The sequence below is a fragment of the Mirounga angustirostris genome, unplaced genomic scaffold, assembly GCF_029215605.1.
Source record: "Mirounga angustirostris isolate CCGP_5_RB_7025 unplaced genomic scaffold, mMirAng1.0.hap1 SCAF_16, whole genome shotgun sequence".
Taxonomy (NCBI): domain Eukaryota; kingdom Metazoa; phylum Chordata; class Mammalia; order Carnivora; family Phocidae; genus Mirounga; species Mirounga angustirostris.
Genome location: NW_026991724.1, coordinates 43,866,335 through 43,893,088, shown reverse-complemented (window position 1 = coordinate 43,893,088; position 26,754 = coordinate 43,866,335). Strand labels below are relative to the sequence as shown.

General features: G+C 51.0%; 1 protein-coding gene across 2 annotated transcripts; it reads left to right on the top strand.

Moving 5' to 3' along the window:
* Positions 1 to 138: 138 nt before the first annotated feature.
* Positions 139 to 26,470, top strand: CLIP3 (CAP-Gly domain containing linker protein 3). 2 transcript variants are annotated; one of them, XM_045891333.3, is made up of 16 exons: positions 139 to 303; positions 958 to 1,086; positions 14,211 to 14,442; positions 14,768 to 14,992; positions 18,171 to 18,310; positions 18,395 to 18,488; positions 18,700 to 18,861; positions 19,220 to 19,338; positions 19,835 to 20,071; positions 22,395 to 22,530; positions 22,656 to 22,784; positions 23,437 to 23,580; positions 23,666 to 23,789; positions 23,993 to 24,057; positions 24,452 to 24,524; positions 24,919 to 26,470. In XM_045891333.3, exons 4-16 carry the CDS (start codon positions 14,827 to 14,829, stop codon positions 24,971 to 24,973), a joined length of 1,644 nt encoding a protein of 547 aa, XP_045747289.2. In that variant the 5' UTR covers positions 139 to 303; positions 958 to 1,086; positions 14,211 to 14,442; positions 14,768 to 14,826; the 3' UTR covers positions 24,974 to 26,470. The 2 variants fall into 2 exon arrangements, with proteins under 2 accessions (XP_045747289.2, XP_064437446.1); XM_064581376.1 differs by lacking the exon at positions 14,211 to 14,442.
* The last annotated feature ends 284 nt before the right edge of the window (positions 26,471 to 26,754 follow it).

The following is a 26,754-nucleotide window of genomic DNA, read 5'->3' as shown; positions in this document are numbered from 1 at the left end:
GTGGTAAGGTCAGGGTGGCTAGGAACCGGCTTTGCGCCGAAGGCGTCGCCTCTCCCCATTTGCCACGTGACCAGGGCGTAACGGGTAACACAGCTGGGCGCGTAGCGCGCAGGCGCTCTCTTCCCTCCCCCGCACGTGATGAGGCACAAGGGCCCATCACGTGAGTCAGGCGGAGAGCGGCGAGGACCAAAGCACGACTGCAGACTGGGCAGGACTCAATGGGGTCGAACAGCCATGCCCAAGTACTGCCGGGCTCCGAACTGCTCCAACATTTCGGGCCGACTGGGCGCTGACAACCGCCCTGTGAGGTTCTACAAGTGAGCGCAAGGGCGGGGCGGGGCTTCTGGGGGCGGGGCCCAAGGGTAACTGCAGCTGTGCCGGGCGCCTGGTCCAGCTTGCAGGTGTCTAGAAGTAAGGCTAGCAAAGTGAAGAGACGGTCTTCTTAGCACTAAATACGGCACAGGCGAAGGTGCAGATGTGTTAAAGCGCAGGGGTAGACGATTAACTACAGGTAGTGAAAGGGGCGAGCGTGAGAAGTGGGACTGTGGAGGGAGGAGCCTAAAACTGCCCACTCGTTATCTCCACGAATTTGAGGTCTCTCAAACGTAAAACATCCGAAACTGAGCTCTTGATCTGATCTTGTCTCCCAAACCTTCCACAACCTTTCCTATTTCAGTTAAGAGCTTCCTCCCAACCTTACAGTCATCCCTACCTCTTTTCTTTCCTCGCACTTGAGAAAGTAAAAATTAGCTTGAACTGTTTAAAAAAAAAAAAATCTGTCTTCCCATTTATTCCCCGGCTGGACTAAAAGACACGGGAAAATCTGGCTGAAGAGTTAATAGGAAAATATTTCTGTATTTTTCTCAGGACATGCTGCAGATGTAAAGTGAAAAAAAAAATTCCCCTTTGAGTGACTGCTGCTTTTTTACTAGGAAACTTTGTTCTCTAAAATCATAGGCTGTCCTAAACTTCGCCATTTGGAGTTACATCAGGAAAAATGAAACATCTCACTTAATGCCTGGAGGAGTTGTCACTTTGACACTGAGAAGCAACCTCAGTCGCTTCTGTCCAGGTGCAGAGCTTCAGGTAAGGCATTTCTGGACACAGTTTTCCACATCTACCTAAACTTTATTACTTTCAAGGAGACAGGACCCTGGACTCACTTCACAATCCAGACCTAATATCTATCCACACAGTTCTGCTTTGCTTTAAGCTTATACAAACAATTTCATTTACATTTCACCTAAAACTCACCCTTCTCTCAAATCCAAATAATAACCGGTTTTTTCCTTTGTTGGGTGGGACTCCTCATAGTACCTCCAGTGTGCAGTTTCCCTCATTGCCATAGTAAATAAACCTGACTCTGTTGGACTACAGGTGTGTCCCTGGTGGCCTTAGTCTAAATGGGCCGGGACGCATTCCTCATCCAGTCCATCAGCAGATCCTGTTGGCTCTCCCTTTAAAATATATCCAGAATTGACCACTTCTGACCCTCTTCTCTGTATTCTGGTTCTGACCATCACCATCTCCTGACTGCACTATTTTAGTAGCCTCTTCGTTGGTCAGCCCACTCCCACACTCTGATCCCCACACACAGTCACAGGGAACCTGTGTACCCCTGAGTCAGATCAGAGTCCTCCTCTGTTCAGATCCTCCCCTGGCTCCCACCTTGCTCTATAAAAGACAAAATGGTGAGACTGGAGCAGACAGAAAGCCCTACAAAACCCTACAGGAGCTGGATCCCCAATATCTGTATGACCTCATTTCCTTCCTCCTCCACCTTACCACTGTGCTCTAGTGTCACTGGTAACTCTGTGTCCCCCTAGCACGCCAGGCACACTGTTGCCCCAGGGACTTTGCTTGTGCTTTTCCTTCTGCCTGGAAAGGTCTTACCTTTATGGTCACCACTCAAGGTAAAATGATAACCCTCTCCTGCTTTATTTTTCCTTTTAATGCTTATCGCTATCTGGCATATCACATATTTGATGTATTCATTTATTGACTCCCCCACTAGAATGTCAGCTCCATGAAGGCAGAGATTTTTCTTGTCTTGTTCTCTGTTATTTCCCCAGCCCTCAAACAGGACCTGGCATAGGGGCGCCTAGGTGGCTCAGTCATTAAGTGTCTGCCTTCGGCTCAGGTCATGGTCCCAGGGTCCTGGGATCGAGCCCCGCAGCGGGCTCCCTGCTCAGCGGGAAGCCTGCTTCTCCCTCTCCCACTCCCCCAGCTTGTGTTCCCTCCCTCGCTATGTCTCTCTCTGTCAAATAAATAATAAAATCTTTAAAAAAAAAAAATTCCTGGCACATAGTGGGTGCTCAGTAAATATTTGTTGGATGAATTTCATTAATGCCTTTCAGATGGCCTCCCCGAGGAAACCCAGCAATCCGTGTCCCTTGAGGGACCCTGGTGCAGAATAGGAGTAATGCAGAGGGGTCTTTAAACCTAAATCAGTGCGTCCAGATTTGCTTTTTAATTTTTTATTTTATTTTTTTTAAAGATTTTATTTATTTATTTGAGAGAGAGAGACTGAGAGAGAGAGCACATGAGAGGGGGGAGGGTCGGGAGGGTCAGAGGGAGAAGCAGACTCCCTGCCGAGCAGGGAGCCCGATGCAGGACTCGATCCAGGGACTCCAGGATCATGACCTGAGCCAAAGGCAGTCGCTTAACCAACTGAGCCACCCAGGCGCCCAGATCTGCTTTTTTAGATATGTCACTCTGGTACTGTTTATTAATTCAGCAACTCTGAGTGTCTCCTGGAGTAAGGAAGCCCCTGCTGGACACAGAGGATCCTGACAGATCTTGTTCCTATCCGGACAGAGCTCATGGATAGGTGAAGGGTCCAACATTGAAGAACTGAACACCCAACCTGGGAGTAACTCCCCATCCTTTCTTCAGCACTGCTGTCCCCCGTCCAGTCCATCAACCCATCCTTTGACTTACCCTCCAAACACATACCCACCCTGCATCAATCACAACAAAACCCCTAACACCTTGGCAACACAGTTATAAATGCAAATGGGAAAATCCTAATTGAAGTATTAGGAAATAACAGAAAACCCTACATTTCCAGCCTGATCACTTCTCATGACCTCTGCTCTCACAGTTAGTTCAGACTGCCATCCTCTGCTAATGAGACATTGAGATGGCTGCTTGCTGGCCTCCCTGCCTATACTTCTGCGTCCCTTACAAAAACAACAATAACTTATTTGGAGAGCACTTATTGTATGCCAGGCACTGTTCTAAGTGCTTCACATATAATAACGAGGAGAACAATGACAATCGTACAGAGCAACCAGATGACTTTATAAAAATCAGTTCACGTCTATGCTTAAATCTCATCAATGGCTGCCCATTTCCACTTCAAGGCTCACCCCCGAGTCAGTCTTGCAGAAGTCACATGGTTAAGAGTTTGGTGAGGAGCTGTTTCCTAAGGAGATTCAGGAGAAGGCATGGATGGCAGGAAGGAACAAGGTGAAACCTATCGAAGGAAGTGGCTGCCAGGGAATAACATAAAGAGCCTGCCAGGCAGCCAGAGGAAACATTTATTAGTTCTGTTTTCAGCCCTTTCGGAACATACGAGAGTCCTTTCTGATGGGAAGCCTATGAGTCAGGCATTGCATTTGGGTGGCAGTAAGAAAGTTGTGAAATATCATTGGCTTAAAAAAAATTATGGAGGTGATAGGATACAGCATGGTTAAGTTATGCTGCAATAACAGACACAAAATCTCTTACTATAACAAAGGTTTATTTCTCATTCACGCTATGTCTTTTGCAGACCATTTGTGGACCTACTGTACAATATCCTAACCTGGGACTCAGGCCGAAGGAGCCTCCCCTGCTTAGAATATTGCTGGTCTTGCAGGAGGGGGAAAAGAGAAAGTAGGAAGAATCACCCAATGGCTCCTCATAAATGTTATATTTAGAAGTGGCTCATGTCACTGTCAGTCCTTTGGCCAAAGCAAGTCTATGTCAAGCCTCAGGTCACTGCAGTAGAGGTATGTAATCCTCATGTGGGGAAGGGCAGCAAATATTTTGAACAATAGTAGAATCCACCAAGGGTTTATTTTTCTCTCAAATAAAACAAATACAGAGGTTGACAGACCAGCACTTGTGTGGCAGGTTCACAATCATTAGGGCTGAGGTTCCTATCTTTCTGTGCTGTCATCCTTAGCATGCAGCTTCCTTGCAAGATGGCTGCCAAGTGCCCCAGCCATCATCACCTGGTAAGAAAAGAGAAGGAAGAGCAAAAGGCTCCAACTGTAAACTGAGTTAGCCCCCTTTATACAGCCTTCCCAGAAATCCCACCCAATGGTGAGTTCTTCATCATTGGTCACCCCCAACTACAAGGAAGACTGGGAAATGTAGTAATTTAGCTGGGCATTTAACCATCCGGAAAACATTTTGAATTGATTTTAACTTTTTTTTTTTTTTAAAGAAGGACTTCTAGCAGCGTATGCCACTACATGATCTAGAAAGATGAGCAACGAGACTACACTATTCTGTAGAAAAGGAAGACACTGGCTGTCCACTTAAAGTCGATTTTTTTTTAAATTTTTATTTTTTAAAAGATTTATTTATTTATTTGACAGAGGGAGCAAGAGAGCACAGGCAGGGGGAGCAGTAGAGGGAGAGGGAGAAGCAGGCTCCCCACTGAGCAGGGAGCCTGATCTGGGGCTTGATCCCAGGACCCTGGGATCATGACCTGAGCCAAAGGCAGACGCTTAACTGACTGAGCCACCCAGGTGCCCCTAAAGTAGATTTTTAGATTGCCCATTATAAAAGTGTTGCTATCCAGAGGAACAAAGGAGAATAAGAAAAAGACCAAGTGAGGAAGAGGGTTTTCATGATACTTTCCTCCTTTGCCCCTTGAACCGCCCTGATCCATTTGAGGACCCTTTGCATTTAAGGTACCATCCCAGATTTCTCGCACAACACGAAAGCGTTCACTGGCCAGAACATGGCCCCACCTACACAAAGGAACCTGGTGTTCTTTCAGCACAGCACATGCTGACCTCAACTAAAGTTGGAGTTTTGTTAGTAAGGAAGAAGAAAAGGAGGTGTGGAGTAGTCACTTGTCAGTCTCTGCCAAGGAGGAGGGGGTGGGGAGTGCTGCTGTAAGAGATTTCTTGTGTGTGTCCAGGCAGAATGGGGTTGATGGGAGGATTTGGATCCCAAACAGGCGAAAAGGACTGTGGCAGCCAGAGTTCCTGGCTGGGTGCCCTGGGGTTCTGCTCTTTGGGTGCCACAGCTCAGATTCTGAGTCAGCCCCTCTGTTCTCTTTCACCAGCTGCAGCCCCACCCGCCCTGTCCGTCGGCCCTTTGGCTGGGAAGTCTTGCTCCCATGCCCATCTCTGTTCATCCTGCCCACCTCCTTTCTAATGTGTCTTTTCCAGTTTCTTTATGCAATACAAGCAAATCTGAAAACGTGTTCTAATTTCCCCCTTTATCACTGTATTGGTTTCCTGTGGATACTGAAACAAATTTGATGGCTTAAAACAGCAGAAATTATCCTCTCACAGTTCTGGAGACCAGAAGTGCAAGTCAGTTTTACTGGGCCAGAATCAAGGTGTTGGCAGGGTTGCCCTCCCAGCGAGGCTGGCTGTAGGAGAGAATCTGTTTCTTGCCTCTTCCGATTTCTGGTGGCCACGTCACTCCAATCTCTGCCTTTGTGGTCACATCACCTTCTCCTCTTTCATCTGTCATAATATCCGCTCGGCCATCCTCTTACAAGGACCCTTGCGATTGCATGTTGGGCCCAAATGAACGATCTAAGATGACTTCCTCATCTCAGGATCCTTAACTTAATCACATCTTTTGTCGTGCAGCGTAGTATTCACAGGTTCCAGGGATTAGAACATGGATATCTTTTGGGGGCTGTTACCGAGCCTGACACAATTACTAAAAGCAGATATGCTCTGTTTAGAACTTTGCTTTTTTTCATGGAATGTATATGCCTGAAAATAGCATGTCAGTGCAGAGTGCCTCCACATTCTGTTTTAGGGCTGTGTGGTATTCCTTTGTGTGTTTGTGCCTGAATTTGTTACCTTGACTCCTATAGATGGTGGTGTCCCCCACTGTCTGTCACCCCGACTCTGCCCTTTTAACAAAGAGAGGGCCTCGGAGCCCTCAGCAGATGAAGGTATCCAGCTATATTTCTGGTCAACGTCTGTTCATGGAATTGATACTGGTCTTCCATTTTCAGTTGTAGTATAAAGTTTTTCTTTGAGGTATCTTTGTTTCATTTTTTTTTTTAATTTATTAGAGAGAGAGAGAGAGTGAGAGAGAGAGCACAAGAGGGGGAAGGGTTAGAGGGAGAAGCAGACTCCCCGCCGAGCAGGGAGCCCGATGTGGGACTCGATCCTGGGACTCTGGGATCATGACCTGAGCCAAAGGCAGTCGCTTAACCAACTGAGCCACCCAGGCGCCCCTCTTTGTTTCATTTTTAAAGTTGGTCAATTTTAAGAAAAATATTAAGTAATGTGACAGATATGGAAGGTATTGCACAGGTGGAATGTGAATGACTGACTATTTAGTTATCTAATGCCACATAACAAACTATCTCAAAATTTAACTGCTTAAAATAAACATTTAATGTGTCACAGGTGCTGACAGTCGCCACAGGACAGACTGGCCAGAACTCAATTATGTGGCCACCCCTGGCTGCATATGAAGCTGGAAAATGAGATCTTCATCTTGGACAGTCTTGAGTCTCAGATGATTCCCACCCACTCCCACAGGGAAAGCTTTTATTTAGTTCATTTTTTAAGCTTTAATTTTTTAATTTGTATTTTTAATTGTAAAATACATATAAAATCTACCATCTTGGCCATTTTTGAATATACAGCTCAGTAATATTAAGGATATTCTCATTATTTTGCAATCTTCAGAACTTTGTCATCTTGCAAAACTGAAACTCTATACCTGTTGAACAACAGATCCCAATTTCCTACTCCCCCCAATCTCTGGAAACCACTGTTCTATTTCTTTTTCTATGAATTTGACTACTCTAGATACCTCATATATTTTGTGTGTGTGACTGGCTTATTTCACTTACCATAATGTCCTCAAGGTTCACCATATTATAGCATGTGTCAGAATTTCCTTTTTAGGGGCACCTGGGTGACTCAGTCGTTAAGTGTCTGCCTTCGACTCAGGTCATGGTCCCAAGGTCCTGGGATCGAGCCCCGCATCAGGAAGCCTGCTTCTCCCTCTCCCATTCCCCCTGCTGGTGTTCCCTCTTTCGCTGTGTCTCTCTCTGTCAAATAAAATCTTTTTTTTTTTTTTTTTTTTTTAAAGATTTTATTTATTTATTTGCGAGAGAGAGAATGAGAGACAGAGAGCAGGAGAGGGAGGAGGGTCAGAGGGAGAAGCAGACTCCCTGCTGAGCAGGGAGCCCGATGCGGGACTCGATCCCGGGACTCCAGGATCACGACCTGAGCCGAAGGCAGTCGCTTAACCAACTGAGCCACCCAGGCGCCCCACTGTCAAATAAAATCTTAAAAAAAAAAATTTCCTTTTTAAGAATAATACTCTGTTGTATGCATATACCACATTTTCTTTATCCATTCATCCATTGATGGATATTGGGTTTCTTCTAGCTTTTGGCAATTGTGAATAATGCTGTTATGAACATGAGTGTGCAAATATCTCTTCGAGACCCCACTTAACGATACTTTTAGGTATATACCTAGAAGTAGAATTGCTGGATCATATGGTAATTCTATTTTTACTTTTTTTGAGGAGGTACCATACTGTTTTCCATAGTGGCTGCACCATATTACATTTCCCACCAGCAGTGCACAGGATTCCAGTTTCTGCACATCCTCACCAACACTTGTTTTAATTTTTATTTATTTTTTTAAAAGATTTATTTATTTATTTGAGAGAGAGAGGGCGCACACACACGAGTGCAAAGAGGGGCAGGAGAGGGAGAGAGAAACTTTTAGCAGACTCCTCACTGAGCTCAGAACCCAACGTGGGGCTTGATTTCATGACCCTGAGATCATGACCTGAGCAGAAACCAAGAGCCGGACACTTAACTGACTGCGCCACCCAGGAGCCCCTCAGTTTTTATTATTATTTTTTAAGATTTTATTTATTTGAGAGAGAGTGCGTGAGCACGAGCAGGGGTGGAGAGGGTGAGGGACAAGCAGACTCCCTGCTGAGTATGGAGCCCAATCCCAGGACCCGGAGATCATAACCTGACCTGAAGATGCTTAACCGATTGAGCCACCCAGGCACCCCCCCCGTTTTGATTCTTTTATAGTATCCATTCTAATGGTTATGAGGTGATATCTGATGGTTTTGAGTTACATTTCCCTAATGATTAGTGATATTGAGCATCTTTTCATATGCTTGTTGCCCATCTGTATATCTTCTTTGGAGAAATACCTGTTCAAGTCTTTTGCCCATTTTTAATGGGGTTAATTTTTGTTGTTGAGTTGTTTAAAAACCTTTTAACAGGTGTTTTCAAGCATACACAAAAAATAGTTATATGAATGGATTCTCATGCATCTGTCACTCAGATTCACCAGTTGTCAACATTTTGCTGATCTTTTCCATCTTCCCCCACCCACTTATACCTTTAATGCATGATTTTAAAGTAAATCCCAGATGTTACTTCTTTTACCTGTAAATATTTCAGAATGTTTTTCCAACAGATGACTATTTTAGAAGCATAAACCAATGCAATTATCATACCTAGCAAAATTAATTTCTTACAACTATCCAATACCCCATTCATGTTAAATTTTCCCCAACTGTGTTAAAATGTCTTTTTATGGAATGATTGTCGCAGACGAGGTCCACAACCTGCAATTGGATGTTTCTTAAATCTCTTTTAATCTATCACCCCACCCCACCCCCACCCGCATGAATGTGGACACATTCTAGATTTGTCCAGTTTCATAAACTCTCTCTCAGACTCATGTGGAGGAACAGATTGTGGGGGAGGGCAGAGTGGCCACGGGTGGGGAGATCCGGAAGGAGGCTGCTGCAGAAGTCCAGCCAGGAGAGGATGAAGGCTGGATGGGAGGGGCAGCAGAGGTGGGAGGGGTGGGCTGATGTTGGGTGTTTAAAAGGTGGAGCTGAAGTAGGGGATGCGGTTTGGTGGTAGAGAGAGCCTGGGAAGGAGGCAGGGCCAGCTTCTGGCCTGGGGAGACTGAGGTTTGGAGCCCAGGGATCTCTGGGTGTACATATCCTCAGAGAGGGCTGGGACTGCACCTGATATTGCTGACCCCGTAACCCCACGGTCCCTGGCAGGTTCCCACTGAACCTGCTCAGGGTCATGGGATCAGGGACTGGCTGCGGCACATGGGCCATGAAGACTGGGTGCCCAGCTGCCGCCAGCACCTGTGCAGTGAGCACTTCACACCATCCTGCTTCCAGTGGCGCCGGGCTGTGTGCTCCCTGCAGCCTGATGCAGTGCTGTCCATTTTCTCCCCGGCACCCCCCTGCTAAGGTGAGCAAAAGGAGGTCCCACTGCTGGAGTCTGACCCCCAGTCTTCCCCACCTGGAAATAATCCGTGGAGTCTGATCCCCAGCCCTCCTCTCCTGAGAGAAGTTCCTCCTTGAGGTCTGGCCTTATCTGAGGGCAGTACCCCTCGGAGTCTGGCCCTGATGCCCCCACGCCTGCCCCCCCCCCCAATCCCATGCCTTGTCTTCCAGAGGCAGCAGAGTTCCCGAAGCACTGAGAAGCCAGGCGTGCCTCCCTCCCCACCGGAGGCCACGCCCCTATCCCCAGGGCCAGCTGCGTGGCCCCTGGTCCCTTGCACCTCGTGGTACTGGGGTCAGCATCCGGAGGCCCTGAGGCCACGACCACCGTGTTCCTGACCCCCCTGCCCCCTGCTCCTGCCGGGCCACAGCCTGGAGTCCGGGCCCAGCACCCCCTGGCCAGGCTGGGCACAGTCCTGGAAGCGCTGCAGCGGCGGGTGCGGAGACTGCAGCGGCGCCAGGAGCAGCCCCAGGGGCAGCTGCGGGCTATGGAACAGCTGGGGCAGCAGGTGTGCAAGGAGGGCCTGCCACCTAGGGGCATCGGGGCCTGCCGCGCCTGGTGAGTGGGGCCACCTGGCCCCCATAGCATATGTATTTTCTTTTTTTTTTTTTAAGATTTTATTTATTTTTTGAGAGAGAGACAGCGAGAGCGGGAATACAAGCAGGGGGAGTGGGAGAGGGAGAAGCAGGCTTCCCGCTGAGCAGGGAGCCCGATTTCGGGGCTCCATCCCAGGACCCCGGGACCATGACCTGAGCTGAAGGCAGACACTTAACCGACTGAGCCACCCAGGCACCCCCATATGTATTTTCGTTTAAACTAGAGTCCAGTATTTAAAAGTCAGAACATTTCACTCATGTTTCCAAGTTTCTAGCTTGTCTTGAAAAGAGTCCATCTGGCAACGCCTACCAACTATTGGTCAGAGCAGGGTAATGGCTGCTCTATTTATTAATAATATTTAAGGAGCCCTTACTCTCTGCCAGGCAGCATTAATAACTTACTGAAAACTCACTATGACCTTGATGCGGCTCTGGTCCCCATTTTTCAGATGAAAAAACAGGTGCCAGGATGCTACAGTCACTTGCCCAAAGTCAGGCAGCCAGGAAATTGCAGAACCAGGATTTGAACCAGGTATCTGACTGCACAGGAGGCTAGCTCTCTCCTGTTGGAGAGCTCCTTGCCTGGCTCCTAATAGAGCTTGAGTTTGCAACCTATCTCCTAGAGGCTCCCCGACCCCATCTAAAGGCCCTTTTACTCCTGTATCTTACTACTGAGTATTGGAGGAGGGTATCCTGTCTTGAAGAATCAGTTTGACCAGGACTTTTCCCTGCTTAAAACCCCCAGAGCCAAGTTTGAGGTCCCAGGGCTCTCAGCCCTGGCTGGACAAGAGAAGTGGGAAGGGGTTTCAGAAAGGAGCCCCTCCGGAATGCCTGGGTGGCTCAGTGGGTTAAACAATCTGCCTTTGGCTCAGGTCATGATCCCTCAGTCTCAGGATTGAGCCCCTCATTGGACTCCTTGCTCAGCAGGGACCCTGCTTCCCCTTCTGCCCCTCACCCCACTCATGTTCTCTCTCTCTCACTCTCTCTCTGTCTCTCTTTCAAATAAATAAAATCTTAAAAAAGAAAAGGGTCTTTAAACAAAAAGGAGCCCCCCAAAGTAGCCCTGTAGCTAAGGTGTCTCAGCCTGACAGCCAATGGGTTGGACATGGCTCACAGATAGGATTTTTTCTGGCCTCAACAACAGTGTTTTAAAATAATTTTTGGTCTTTCCTGAAGGCTCAGCAGATGTAGCAGCACTGGGTTCGTATTCGCAGCTAGTAGCAGTCAGCCGGAACTGCAATGTGCCTGCCCCTGGACGCTCTGTGTTTGAGACAATGGCCTGACCATGCTGGGGCATAAAGGAGACATACAGAAGAGCAGGGACAGAGCTCCAACTCAGGCCTGGGACTCTTCATGAAGCCTGCCAGGGCCCCTGGGCTGACAGTGTCTCTCTGCCTCCGCTGCCCCCATTCAATCCTATTTTTCCATGTCCTTCTCTCTTCCCACATTCATCTTTATGTTTTTGCTGCCCCATCTCTCTGCCCTCCTATCTGTCTCCCCATTTCCCCACTGCTCTCTTCACCTGCATCTTTCTGTGTCCCTCATATCACTGTCCCTCTCTGTCTTCCTCTTTGTTTGGCCTACCTCCATATCTGTCTCTCCATGTCCCCCACATTTTCCTCTGTCCCCATACTTCTTTATTCCCCCCACGAATGTCTCTCTGGCCTCACATCTCTTCCCGTCTCCCCACAAATCTCTCTGCCCACATCTCTCTGTGTTCCCTGACATCCCCCTCCCACCTTGGCCTCCCTATTCTTCATCATTTCTTCCCCCGTCCTCTCTGCCCTCTCTCCTGCCCTCCCCTCTTTCCCCTATGTTCTCCATCTCTATCACTTCTTTGTCTGGGACTGCCCAGCTCCCTGGACCTGAGAATCCCATCATCTGTGGAGGGCCTGACATAGCTGTGGTCATTGCCCAGAGTCCTGCACCTCCCACACTGGATGCCAAGCCTGAGCTCCTGGACACTGAGACCCCCAGTGCATAAGGACCAGGACAGATAATGTTGTGGGACAGATGACAGAAAACAAAGGAAGAGGGGCGCCTGGCTGGCTCAGTCGGTAGGCGGCTGCCTTCGGCTCAGGTCATGGTCCCGGGGTCCCGGGATCAAGCCCCACATCGGGCTCCCTGCTCGGTGGGAGGCCTGCTTCTCCCTCTCCCACTCCCCCTGCTTGTGTTCCCTCTCTCACTGTGTCTTTCTCTGTCAAATAAAATCTTAACAAAACAAAACAAAACAAAGGAAGAGATAGTCCTCATACATGGGCCTACCTAGCCCCACCACCCATGCCTGGGCCATTGTAGGACCTCCTTCAAGGGCCTGGCTCCAAGCACCCCCTTCTACGGACCCCTTGAACCTTGGGGCTGACCTGAGCCCAAGCCCCATCAATCCTTATTCCCCTTGGTGCCAGGTTCCTGCTACCCCTAGCTTGAACCTTTGCAGTCAGTAAAACAGTCTCAAAGCAGAACAAGGATTGTTTATTTGGGAAGAATGGTACCTGGTTCTGAAGAGCCCCTCATATCCTTTGCCAAGTATGGTGCTGAGCTGGGTATATAGCAGTGAACACAGCCAATAAAATCCTGCCCTCATAGTGCTCCTATTCTGCTTGAGTGGAAGTCAAACTAGTAAACTAATAAACAAAATAATTTCAGATTGTGATAAGCGCTGTAAAGACTAAATGAAAATGTAATGGGGTGGGGGTGGCAGATGGATGGATGAAGAGGACTGTCTAAGGAGACAGTGTTTGAGCAGACACCTGGATGAGAAGACCTGGTGTGGAGGCATACGGGCTGGATGCTCCAGGGAGAAGAACAGCCCCTGGAAATGCCCAACATCCAGGGGGTCAGCTGGAGGAAGGCGGTGTTGCTATGGCAAAAACTGAAGCAGGGGAGGGAGTGTATGTGTGGGGGGGTGCAATTTTAGAGCAGAGAAGGTGCCAATAAGTAAAATCCTAAACGAGGGGAGAGAGGGAACCAAGTGTCTGGGGGAGGAGCATTCTGGGCAGAAGGAAAGGTCAGTGCAAAAGTCCTGCACTGAGGAGGAGAAAGGAAGCCAGTGTAGTGCAGTAGATTCGGGGGAAAGTGAGAGATGTTGGAGAGATGATGGGGGAAATTTCACCTAGGGCCTTGTGGGCTGCGGTTGAGAACATTGGTTTTTAATCTAGAATGAGGTGCAGCAAGCAGATGTCTCCGAGTCAAGGAGGGCCCTGATGGGGGTGTGTTAGGTCCCTGTGGCTGCATTATAGGGAGCAAGTTGCGGGGGGGAGAACAGGGAAGAGGCTGCTGTCATAGTCCAGGTGGGAGAGGATGACGGAAAGACCAGGATGAGGGCCTGCGTGTGGGGTGAGGGGGTGAGGGACAAAATTCTGGAAGGAATATTTTGGAGATGGAACTTACCAGCCCTGACCATTAGAAGGATGAAGGGTGGAAGGCAAAGTCACCCAGTCCTCTTTGGGCTGGGGTTGTGGGCAGTGCAGGCCACAGCCAGGCAGGCGTGACAGCCAAACCAAGATGAAGGAGCCAGGAAGGCCTGGACCCTGGGCTGGCTCCAGGTCTTCTTGGGGGATATTCAGGTTTGGAGAGGTTCATTGGCAGCTCTGCCCCTAGACACTGCTACAGCCATGTAGCATGGTGATTAAAAACCCAGACTCTGCAGCCAGGCTGTCTGGTTTCAAGTCTTAGCTCCATTACCTATTTGCTGTGTGCCCTTGGGCAACTGGCTTAACCTCTCTGAGCCTGGTAAGTTCTCTGTGAGCACTCTGTGATGATAACCACGATGACTGATGACCAAAGAGGATGAAAGGAGTCTACAAAATCATCCCTCTGAGACACCCTTTATATGCGGTGAGCATGGAGAAGGGGTTAGGTCTGAGACCTCAGAGAGAGAAAACATCATCACCACCACACCAAGACCCCTGCCCTAACTGGCCTGGTTTGCGGGCCTGCGGGAAGCCTCCATCCCAGGGGTATGCACAAAATAGAACTGGGCCCGCTTTCCCATTCCTCTCCTTTTGCCCTTGTTTCTGCTTCATCTCTCTCTGTTTTGATGCCTCACATCCTTTTTCGTGACCATCTCTTCTTTCTCTCCCCATCCTCCGTGTCTCTCCCCTTCCCGACGCTGCCTCAAGTCTTTTCATCAAAGCGAGGAGCCTCCCAGTATCTCCGCCCCCGCGCCTGGTTGGGGGTAACATTGCGCATGCGCCGTCTGCGCCCCTCCCTCTCCACCCCCATCCCCTGTCGGCGTCTGGGCCTCGTCCCCTTCTGTCTCTCTCTGCTCCCCCATCACTTCCCCGGACACTGACACCCCATTACTCCAGTCTCTCCAGTCTCAGCTTTGGTCTTCAGCCCCATCCGCCCCAGGTAAGATGGGTAGAGGGGAGGCCCGCGGAGAAGGGGAGGGGCGAAGCATCCTGCCTCCCGAGATAAACAAACCCGGGGAGGGGGCGGCCTAGACTGAGGAGCCTGACGCGGGAGGAGAAGAATGGGGGGCTGGACCTGGGGGAAGTGCTAGGCGCTGGGCCCACATACCAGGGTCCTCTGAGGGGTAATGGTCGTCGCTATGATTGCCCAAAATCCAGAGCTGGGGGCGTGGGAGCCACTGGGGGCCTTGGAGCTTCTGGGAGCTTTTGGGGGCTTAGACCCTGGACCCTGTGAGGCGCTCTCTATAACTGACCGCTGTCTCCAGGATTTGCCTGAAAGCCGCCCCCAACTCTGCACCCACCCCCCGGAGGGCCATTGAAGACTATGACTAAGACAGATCCCGCTCCGATGGCCCCTCCACTCCGGGGGGAGGAAGAAGAAGAGGAGGAGGAGGAGGAGCTGGTCCCCGAGGCCCCCAGCCCCACCCAGGAGCGCCGGCAGAAGCCTGTTGTGCACCCCTCAGCACCTGCCCCCCTCCCCAAGGACTACGGTAACCACCCTCCCCACCCTGCAATTTGGTCTGGAGCCTTGGGTGGCCAGGGAGGTTGGGCTGAGCTCTGCTGGTGATTCTGGGGGCTTTGAAAGTGGTCCAGGGGAGTCTTGGCCCTTGGACCCCCCCTTCATTAATTTATTCATTCATCCGTTGGAGAATGCAATTGGAATATCCTAATCTTTGATTCATGACACATCATTCAGTCATTCAACAAACATTTGCTGAAAGCCTGTCATGGACCTGGCTCTATGCTAGGAGCTTGGAGCAAAGCATGGAGCCACACAGACCCAGTCTTTGCCCTGAGAGAACTTACAGGCCTCAATGACAACTTACACAGATATAATATAAATATATAATTACAAGACATGATGAGAATTGTGTTTGCCAAGAATCGGATGCTGCAGGAGCTTTTTAAGACATGGTTTCCATGAGGAGGTAGCATTTGAGGAAGACCCAAGAATGAATTGGGGTTTAACGAGGGAAAGGGCCAGGGGAAGGGAATACCCAGAGAGATAACTGCAGGAGTAAAGGCTCTGAGGTAGGAAGTTGTGGAGCAGGGAGGATGGCCTCTTGGAGAACCTGAAAGTGTCTAATCATTCACCAAGCATATTTATCCATTGCTACTACTCTGTGGCAAGCCTTATTCTGGGTGACAGATTTAATGGTGAGTGATCCAAGCATGATCCCTGTTCTCAGGAGGGAGCAAGTAATAGTTAAATCTGAAAAGTTCAGATGGAGTGAATGCTATGGAAGAAATAAAAGAAATAAAAGAGGGACATATAATAGGGGGGCAGCACCTTGAGATGGAGTGGTCAGAGTGGGTCTTTCTGATTATGGTGGCATTTAGGCTGAAGCCCAGAGCATGAGGAGGAATCAGCTGTAGGAGAGCTGGAGAAAGATAGTTCCTGGCTGTGAGCACCAAGTGCAAAAGCCTGAGGCAGGAACAGAAGACCATCCTGGAGCTGTAGTTAGGGAGTGATGGGAGTTGAGGTGAGGGTTTGGCAATGACTAGATCTTGGAGGGCCTTAGGGGCTACTGTGAGGACGTTGAATAAGTGTGATGAAGAGAGAGCAGTTGGTAGGGAGATACTTAAAAGCAGTGGAGTGGTGGATCTGATTTATATTTTTGATTTATATATATATATTTTAAAGATTTTATTTATTTACTTGAGAGAGAGAATGAGAGACAGCACGAGAGGGAAGAGGGTCAGAGGGAGAAGCAGACCCCCCGCTGAGCAGGGAGCCCGATGTGGGACTCGATCCAGGGACTCCAGGATCCATGACCTGAGCCGAAGGCAGTCGCTTAACCAACTGAGCCACCCAGGCGCCCTTGATTTATATTTTTAAAAGTTCCCTCTGGCTACTGGATACAGAGGGTGGAGGGGGCTTTTAGAAGATGTTGGCTGGGAATCCCCAGCAGCTGTAAGTTCAGAAACTAGACACCAGGTTCAAAGAGCTGGCATCGCTAGGATAGGGCAGGAGGGATGGCCTCTGTGGCCATATCACCCGCTAGAGGTGGGTCAGAGAGGCTCCAAGTTGAGCTCAGTCTGATAGAAAAATAAGAACGTTATCTGGGTGTCAGGTGCAGGGAATCCATGCCAGGAAACTGGAAATCTCATTTGGAAATGTAGCTATATGTGGCTGGGGCCTGTGGCCTGGTGGGAAGTCAGAGGGTGTAGGCTGCTCCCTGTGCCCCACCCCCACCTCCCTCAGAATCTTGCTTGTAGAACAAGGAGGGTTTGGTCACAGAACATGAAGGAATCTGGAAATGTGGTCTAGGAGAGAGAGACAGCTAAGGTGGACTCGTTGAAGAATTTGTGTATTTGTGTATTAAATGTGTGCAATTAATTCAGCAAACATTGATTGAGCACCTACTGCATGCCAGCCGCGACGGTGGGCCTTGGGGGGCAGGGAGTGAGCAGACAGCACGGAAGCATAGTCCTTACATCCTAGTGAGGGAGACACGTGAGAGAGGAAAAGAGGAAAAAAGAGGGAAGAAGAGAAACAGGAAAAGAGGAAGGGAGAACGGGAAGGAAGGAGCAAACAAGTTAATGTTAAGTAGTGGGATATGCTGTGATTAAAGAAAGAATAAAGGGCCCGGGATGGAGAAGGGCACAGGCACTGATTTACACAGGGTAGTCTGGGGAGGCCTCCCTGAAGAGGTGACATTGGAGTAAAGCCTGCAAAGCCCCGAGAAGGCTTGGGGAAAACACTGTCCCAGGCAAGCAAAACAGCAAGTGCAAAGCCACTGAGACAGGAATTTGCCTGGTGTGTTGGGAGGACAGAAGGAGTCAGTGTGGCTGGGTGAGAGGGAGAGGGCAGAGAACAGACAAGGCCAGTTTGTGCAGGGCTTGTGGGCTGCGGGGAGGACAGTGGTCAGTACTTGGGAGTGTGTCGGGGGAAGCCAGGGCCAGGTCCTGAGCCAAGGAGGGCTGTGACGTGACTGGGGTTCCAAAAGGAGCACACAGGCTGATTTCTGGAAACGCGGTGTCTGTGGCCCTTTCCCGGGCTGTGTGACATCCAGGTGTTCATTTCCTCGTTCATTCATTACGCGCAGAGCTCCTGCCTCGGGCCAGGCCCTGTGCCGAGTGTTGACAATACTACAGAGAGCACCAGTCATCAGAGCCTGGTCGGGGGAGATGCAAGTTCCTCTAGACTCCCACCCTGGCTGGCTGCAGGTTGGATCCTGCGCATGGGTACATTTTAATGTGTACTGCACGGTATTTGAAAAATGGAGATTTTTCTTAAAAACCAGGTTTTTCTGGCCTTTTTACTTGGGATTTAGCCAAACTGTGCCCATTCTGAGCCAGGGTCGTAGTGCGCTAGAGCAGTGACCCCCCCCCCAGGGCCCAACCCCCCGGGTGGGGGGCACGTGCAGACTCAAAATACCGCACTCCTTCCACACTCTTGTTTCAAGGAGTGGAGTTTGCTGCTCTGTAGGATTGTTGGATCTTCCAACTTTGCAAGACACCTGAGGCATCCAGAGTTTGATGTGAAACCTCCTGATCTTGAAGCCTCATGCTGGCCACAGAGAAAATGTCTGTGGCTCATGCACCATATGGTTTGAGACCATGCATTAGAGGATCTTAAAGGCAAAGGCCTAGAGCTGCCCTGCCTCAGGATGGAAAGAGGGGGTCAGCTTGCCTGGGGTGACTTTGGACCTCTTACTACCCTAGCCTTCACATTCTTCGATCCCAATGACCCGGCGTGCCAGGAGATTCTCTTTGACCCCCAGACCACCATCCCTGAACTGTTCGCCATTGTGCGCCAGTGGGTGCCCCAAGTCCAACACAAGATCGACGTCATCGGCAATGAGGTAAGATACTTGGGAAGCCAGGGAGGGAGAGGATAGGGTCCCTCACATGTTTGGGTAAACCTCTCTGGACCCCGGTTCTCCCAGATTCTGCGTCGAGGCTGCCACGTGAATGATCGTGATGGGCTGACCGACATGACACTGCTCCACTATGCGTGCAAGGCTGGGGCCCACGGAGTTGGTAAGGTCCAAACCCCCAAAGCATGAGCCCCTGCACCTAGGCCCCCAGACTGGACACCCTCAAAACCACTCAGAATCCCGGCCTTCAGACCGCCACCCTGAATCCACAGCCTAAGATGCCAAAGCGCGGTCCCTGAGGCCCAGGGCCTTCCCCATGCCTTGGGCCCAGGCTCTGGAGGAGGGGACGCAAGTTGAGCTGGGCTGTTGCGCAGGGGACCCCGCTGCGGCCGTGCGCCTTTCACAGCAGCTGCTGACGTTGGGCGCTGATGTAACGCTGCGCAGCCGCTGGACCAACATGAACGCGCTTCATTACGCTGCCTACTTCGATGTGCCCGACCTGGTGCGCGTGCTGCTGAAGGGCGCACGGCCAAGAGGTGAGTGGGAGGGTCTGGGCTGGGAGGGGATGGGACCCAGGCTAAGGAGGAGGCTGGAAGCAGGAGGAGGGTGTGTTTGGGGGAGGAGGTGGGGGAAGGGTGAGGGGACCGGGATCCGAGGAGATAGTGGTAGGTTGGAGGCAAGAGGTGTGGGAGACGGGGCCCAGACATCCGTGACCCATCCCCAGGGCTGAGCAGGAACTGGTTGGGAGGGGCGGGGCTCTGCATGCGAGGCTATGGGAGGCACTGGGGCCTGTGGGTTGTGAGATGGACTTGGGGAGGCTGTAAGGTGGTGTTGGGGGGCCAGGCGGGGTGCTGAGGCCACTCATCCGGAACCCTCCTCTCGCCCACAACCCAGTGGTGAACTCCACGTGCAGTGACTTCAACCACGGCTCAGCCCTGCACATCGCTGCCTCCAACCTGTGCCTGGGTGCAGCCAAATGTTTGCTGGAGCATGGTGCCAACCCGGCGCTGCGGGTACTACACCCCTGGCCCAGCCCCCAGTGTCTCCCTTCTCCTTCCTTCCCCACCCTTTCCAGCCAGCAGAGGATGAGGGGGGCCAGGACCATTTGCGTTTCTGGAAGCTCATTACAAAAATCATTTGTACATTCAACAAATGAAGTGATAGCTGGTATTTACCATCACATGGTCTCATTGCAGGCTTGGGATCTCCCAGGGCACGGCTTCCCTAAGATCATGACCCAGAGACTGAAGTGTGACCTTCATTCCCTTGGCTCCACCCCTAGTTCCACCCTCAATTACTTGGGATCCCTAGCCTTAGGTTGAGGGTGGATTTCCTGGGGGACATGGTCTATACCTCAGTGCCTCACCCCTTCTTATTCCCATGTTGGCCTAGGGTCTGACCTAGTTCTACCATGGCTTTACCTAGACTGGGGTCTCTGGGAGCATGGGCTCAGCGGAGGTTCAGCCTGTGCCCCGAGTCCTCACTTCCTTTCTTCCCATTGGCCCCCAGAACCGAAAGGGACAGGTGCCAGCGGAGGTGGTCCCAGACCCCATGGACATGTCCCTGGATAAGGCAGAGGCAGCATTGGTGGCCAAGGAGCTGCGAACCCTGCTGGAGGAGGCTGTGCCGCTCTCCTGTGCCCTCCCCAAGGTCACGCTACCCAACTATGACAACGTCCCGGGCAATCTCATGCTCAGTGCACTGGGCCTGCGCCTGGGAGACCGCGTGCTGCTGGATGGCCAGAAGGTCAGAGACTGGGGAAAGGTGGGGAGGGCAGGCCTCCATGCCTCAGGGCTGGGTCCTTGGACAGAGTGTAGACCCTCTCCTTTGGCCACCCACCCTCCCAATCATTCCCACAGTTGTTCTGTGAGTGCTTCCTTTGTGCCCCACCCTGGGCTGAGCTCTCGGTCCAGGGAGGGAAGACAGATCTGTCACCTGACAGGGACAGCCCATAATAGTCATGGCTGTCACCAGGAAGCACAAGCAGAGTGATCAGTGCAGCTCTGCACCTGTGAGTTCCCCTGGGCCTTGTGGGCCCCAGTCAGGGCCCACCTCTGCTCCCAGAGTGGTCAGTACTTTGGGGAAAAAAAGGACAGGTCAGAATGATCAGGGGTATGATGGGACGAATGCACCCCCTTGAAGATAAGGAGGGATGAGCCAGGAAAAGAAAAGGAGAAGGGGGGGTCCCACGTAGGAGGAGCAGGTACAAATGCCCAGAGGGCAGAGAGAATCTTTATTCATCCAGGTATTCCAGCTTTGATTTCTTTATCTGGTGTCCCTCAGGCTCCATGCTGGACCCAGGCTGCCCTTGGAAATTAAGGGCTGTGTGAGCCCAGACCCACTCTTGTGGAGCTTTTTCTCTGATGAAGGAGACGCAGCCAGTCAAGTAAACCCATCGTTAAAATAATTTCTGGTAGCAGCAAGGGCTTTGAAAACCATTAAATGCTTGAATTTAGGGGCGCCTGGCTGGCTCAGTCAGTAGAGCATGTGACTCTCGATCTCAAGGTCGTGAATCTGAGTTGGACGTTGAGATTACTTTAAAAAAATTTTTTTTAGCTTAAAAAAATGTTTGGATTTAGTAAATTGCCTCTGGCTGAGGACATGTGCAGTCAGTTTTGGAGCTGGGGTGTTCCAAAGGCTTCTGTGAGGAGCTGATGTCTGAGCTGAGCTGAGAGGGGAAGGAGCTCACCTGCAACAACATGGAGGCAGAGGAAACAGCAGGTACAGAGGCCAAGAGGAGGTAAGGGGTAGCGTGACAGGAAGGTGAAGTGGAAAGGTCAGCAGGAGCTGGATCACACCCGACCTGCAAGCCACTGGAAGGAATCTGAATTTCGTTGCTTGTACAGTGAGAAATCGTAAAAGTCACATTGTGTTTCCTGATCAAGGGTTCTGCACGCATCAGCCCCACCTGTAACACCTTCTGTACCTGAACTAATCCATGTGACAATTCTGAAAGCAAAATGGGTTGACTCTCCCCATTTTACAACCCAGAAGACTATAAGAGGCTCAGAGAGGTGAAACCTTTTGTTTGAAGATAAGAACAATAATAACAGTCTTCCCCTTAGAGAAACAGCATAACACAGTGGTCACACGCTCAGGCAGATCTCAGCTTTGCTGCTTTCCAGCTGCAGGGCCTGGGGCCACTGATTCTACCTCTCGGGGTATCAGTTTCTTCATCTCTAAAATGGAGCTAATAACAGTACCCACCTCAGGTAGTTGTATGATGCTCAAATTAATTAAAATCCGGAAAACCCTTAGAATAGGGCTTAGTGCATCTCAAGAGCTCTGTGTATCGCAGGTCCTATTCTGATCCCAACACCAATCCTCCAAAGCAGGCACTATTAATTCACCCATTTTATAGACAAGGAACTGGGGCTTGGAGAGTGAAGCAGCCTCACACGATGATCATAGCCATAACCACTGAGGGCTCACAGCAACTAAGTGAATTTACATATATTGCAGATGTTTCAACCAGCCAACCAGCCTATGAAGTGCTTTGCTATCTCCATTTTACAGGTGAAACTGAGGCCTAAGAGGTCATTGGACCCAAGCCGCAAGACCATAATAATCAACACTCACTGATCCCTCACTCAGCACCAGGCCCTGTTCTGAGGCTCTGACAGCCCTGTCCAATAGCCCTTTCCATCTGTGAGGATGGAAATACTCTGTGTCTGTATTGCCCAATAAAATACCCGTAAGTCACGTGTGGCTATTGAGCACTTGAAATGTGGTGAGTGCAACCAGGGAAATTAAATTTTAATTTAATTTCAGTTCATTTAAATTGTTATATGTGGCTAATGCCTGTTTACTGCACTGAACAGGGCAGTTCTATAACCATCCTATAAGGTAGGTGTGACTTCTGTTCCCATATCATAGATGAGGACACAGAGGCACAGTGAAGTTAAGTCATACAGCCAGTAAATGGTGATGTCCAAACCGATTTGAGCTTAGGGCTCCCTCATCCACTCTCCATGCTGCTTGTGTGCCAGTGATCTATCGTGGTCTCTCAAGGACCGCCCCCCCCCCCCCCCCCCCCGCCTCCAAACCATATCCTCCCTTGTTTCCTCAGACGGGCACACTTCGGTTCTGCGGGACCACGGAGTTCGCCAGTGGCCAGTGGGTGGGCGTGGAGCTGGATGAACCTGAGGGCAAGAATGATGGCAGTGTTGGGGGTGTCCGGTATTTCATCTGCCCCCCCAAGCAGGGTCAGTCCCACCTGGGGCTCAAAAGGGGTGGTGGTGGGGTCCCCTCAGTAGTTCTGATGCTGGTGATGGGGGTGGGCAGAGGGCAGAGGCTTGGACCACTCCCAGAGCAGGCTCTGTCCCCCCAGGTCTCTTTGCCTCTGTGTCCAAGATCTCCAAGGTAGTGGATGCACCCCCCTCATCCGTCACCTCCACACCTCGGACTCCTCGGATGGACTTTTCCCGTGTCACTGGCAAAGGCCGCAGGGAACACAAAGGTCAGAGGGGGAGCCTTCTGGGTGAGGAAGGTGAGGCAAGCCAATTTGAGATATTCAGTGGGTAACCCAGCTTCAGTGACTCAGTTTCTCCTCAGGCCCAAACTCCTGTGTCAGAGGACAATCTTTGAGTTCTTCACTTCTATGACTCCGTTTCTCCTTTGACTTAGTACTGGCCCCACACCCAGTTCTTCAAAGGATCTGTAGGTTCTCTGCCTTCTATGACTTAGTCTCCCCTCAGGTCAAAGGTTTTCCCCCAGTTTTAGGGAAGCATCTGTGGGGTTCCTGGCTTTAGTGACTTGATTTACCTTCACACCCAACTCCTTCCTTCATTTTAAAAGGATAATTTCTGGGCTTCTGACTTCTGTGACTCAGTTTTTCCTTTGGCCCAAATAACCTCAGCTTTGAGAAAGGATTTTGGGGTTCTCCAGGTTCTTGACTCAGTTTCCCCTCAGGCCTAACACCCCCCCCCCCCCCCGTTTTCTGGCAGTTGAGATTGTTTCAAGCCCAAAGCCCTCTTGGTTCTGGGGAAGGCTCTAGAGTTCCTGATTGGAGTTAGGACAGAATTTCTATCTTGGGTCTTTCTGGGTGGCATGGGGTCCCCAGGGCTGGCATCTGGGGACCCCACTCCCTTCTCCTGTACCCTTTACTCCAGGCAAAAAGAAGCCCCCGTCATCCCCATCTCTGGGCAGCCTGCAACAGCGGGAGGGAGCCAAGGCTGAGGTTGGAGACCAAGTCCTTGTTGCGGGCCAGAAGCAAGGGATTGTGCGCTTCTATGGGAAGACAGACTTTGCCCCCGGTGAGGACAGTGATCTGGCGGGGCGGGGGGGGGGAGGGGGGGCGCAGGCAAGACCTTGAGACAGCCTGACACCCCGCTGCTGCAGGTTACTGGTATGGCATTGAGCTAGACCAGCCCACTGGCAAGCATGATGGCTCTGTCTTCGGTGTCCGGTACTTCACCTGCCCCCCACGGCATGGAGTCTTTGCACCAGCATCCCGAATTCAGAGGTGAGCCCAAACACCAACCCCAACCCAGGGCACCTCCCAGAACCCTGACTGCCCACCCCTCTCAGGTGTCTCTTCCTCTTGGACCAGGAGGACAGTGTGGCTACCCACCTCCACACTCTAGCTCTTTCTGTGTAGGTCCTGTGGGTTCAGCTCTCCTGGCCTCTCATGACTCTGACCCCTCCACTCTTCTCATGTCTCCCCAGGATTGGTGGATCCACTGACCCCCCTGGGGACAATGTCGGAGCCAAAAAAGTGCATCAAGTGACAAGTGAGCTGGGGCTGGGGTGTAGGAGGTAGAGGAGGGGTGAGGGTTTGGGGATAGGAGGAAGGGTCATGGGTTCTCAGGTATATGCTGGTGACAGAATCTCCAGTACTTAACAGGAGACACAGGGTCCAGGAAAATGATGAGACAGGATCCCAAAGAGGATAAGTGCTATGGGGGGTAGGGTATGGGGATGTTAACGACAAGGCTCTGGGCAGGCACCGGGGACATACATAGGTATGGGGGGATACAGGGAATATTACTGACATGAAATCCAGATGGGTATTGAAATGTGGGGTCCAGGTGGGTATTGGGGACATGGATAAGTATCAATGACAAGGAGTCTGGTTGGGTATTGAGGGTCTGTCATCCCCTCACCCAAACCTTGCGCCCCCTTCAGTGACACAACCCAAACGCACTTTCACGACAGTCCGGACCCCAAAGGACATCGCATCAGAGAACTCCATCTCCAGGTGGGTAGCCAACCCTTGGCCCACCTCCTGTGGGATGTTCAGGAGAGGTTGCACAAGGCCATTGGACATAGGGATCTGGACTTCTGGTTGGGGCTGGAAATAGAGGTTAGGAAAACTTGTGACTAGTCAGCTTACCCAGAAATGGTTTTTAGGGAGTGAGGTCCCACACTGAATTCTGGTGTCTTCCACTCTTACGGGGAAGGTAGAGGAGGCAGAACACTTTCCACTTCACAGGAGCCTGAGAAGGCATAGGCCAGGCAGGTAGAGACAGAATCCAGAAAGGCCGAATCCCAGACACTTGGGGAGGAGCAGGGGTGGGGGTGGGGTGGGGTGATTAATCCAGATGTTCCCGTATCCTGCATCAAGGTGTGACAGATGTGATTCTCCTTTCCAGGTTGCTCTTCTGCTGCTGGTTTCCCTGGATGCTGAGGGCGGAGATGCAGTCTTAGAGGCCTGGCTACCTGATAGAGCATCAAAGAGTCCCCTCTAGCATCTCCTGACACAAGGAGCCCCCGAGTCACCCTGAGATAGAGATTCCCAGTAACACATCCAGAATAGAGACCCCCATTAGCCAGCCCTCGATCACTGAGGCCCCATTAACAGAGTCCCTCATGATAACCCCCAAATACAGACCCCATGGTACCCAGAAAGAGATTCCCTGAGTGTAGCACCTTCAGGCTAGTCCCTGTCCCCAACCCCCAGAGCAGACCCCCCAGTAACGTATTTCCACATCACCTCAAATGATGGTGACCTCTACATCATGCTCCAGAGCAGAACATTCCTGAGTCATTCATCACTGGATCAGAACCCTCCCCCATAACAAAGACCCCCCACCCCCCATCAAATCCCTTTGAAATAAACACAGGTCATACCTCCAGAGCAACAGAGTAACAACTACATTTAACATCAGTTCCCTCAAGATGTTGTGACCCCCATGGTCACCCCAAAAGCTTACACTGCAATCAAAGACACCCTACATTAATAAATCCCTGCTCTTACCCCTCAAGAAGAGACCCACATTAACTAGCCCACTCTCACCCCCAATTTACAGACACCAAAACAGTCCTGGAAGTGCTAATTACAGGACCCCTAAGTCTTCCTACCCTCTGCGCCCTCAAGAAACCCCCAGTGCCTTGTATGAAGCCCACCCCACACGGCCCACAGCCCCTGTGCTGGCCAGGCTCCCAGAAAATTCTCTATTTTTTAAGTAATGACTTCCCCCTTTGGGGGACCCCAAAATTTGGAGGCCCCATTCTGGGACTCTGGGGATCCCAAATCCCAGAGTACATGTCCCAAATTCCCCTGTGCCCCCAAGTCCTACAGCCCCTAGAGGACCCTAAGGCCCTAACTCCCAGGATCCTCAAATCATGGAATCCCCAAATCCCCAGGGAATCCCAAATTTAAAAATTCAATCCCAAGCCCCCAGGAAACCCCAATCATGGAGGTCCTTGTGCCTGGGATGGAGGAGACTGCAGTCAGGATATGCATCCCGGGCTCCCAGGGCACCTCAAGCCCTATTCATAGGCACCAGGAGACCCCAAACAGGAATTCTCATCCCTGGAAACCAGAGCACTTCAATGCCGAGTCGATGGATCTCAAGATACCCAAATGCAAAGAGTCCCAGCCCCCAGGGAACCCCAAATCCTAAAGCCTCCATCTCTAATACATGAAGGGCCCCAAGGCCTTGAGGGGATCCCAAATCCTGGACCCCCTATTTCAATCTACGTTCTGGTCACAGGTCCAAAACACCAAATGAGTCACTGGCCCCAAAGGACCTCACAGCACCCGGGCCAGACCAGCAGCCTGAGGGAGAACCTAAAGGCCCAGGGGGTCTAGGGTGGACCTGGGGCCCTGACCAGCAAGGACAGCTCACGACTGCCCCTTCACTGCATGTCCCCAAACTCAGCATGACCCCTATCCCCTTCAATAAAGACGTTTCTATGGCTTGTCTGCGTCAGGTCAGTGTTTGGGGAGTTGTGGGCTTGCCTCTGGACCCTTGCCGGGGGAGGACGAGAGAGGAAGTCCTTCCTTCAGTCTAGCTTCCCTGTGGAATGGGCACGGAATGATTTAGCCTGCGGGAAGTCGTTCTAACAGTCTTGTCTCCTTCCGGCGGCCTCCCTTCCCATCTGGCCCCTTCCAAGGCTACCCCTCCCATCTGCGGCCCGTTCCGCAATGAGAACTGGCAGGGTCCTGGAGCCTGATTGGCCGGTGCCTGATGAAGACCCGTCTC

Coding starts and splice junctions, on each gene's coding strand:
- CLIP3 (XM_064581376.1), top strand. CDS start 14,827: ATGACTAAGACAGATCCCGCTCCGATGGCCCCTCCACTCCGGGGGGAG. Junction 18,862..19,219: donor GAAGGGCGCACGGCCAAGAG/GTGAGTGGGAGG, acceptor CCCACAACCCAG/TGGTGAACTCCACGTGCAGT. Junction 24,525..24,918: donor TCAGAGAACTCCATCTCCAG/GTGGGTAGCCAA, acceptor TCTCCTTTCCAG/GTTGCTCTTCTGCTGCTGGT.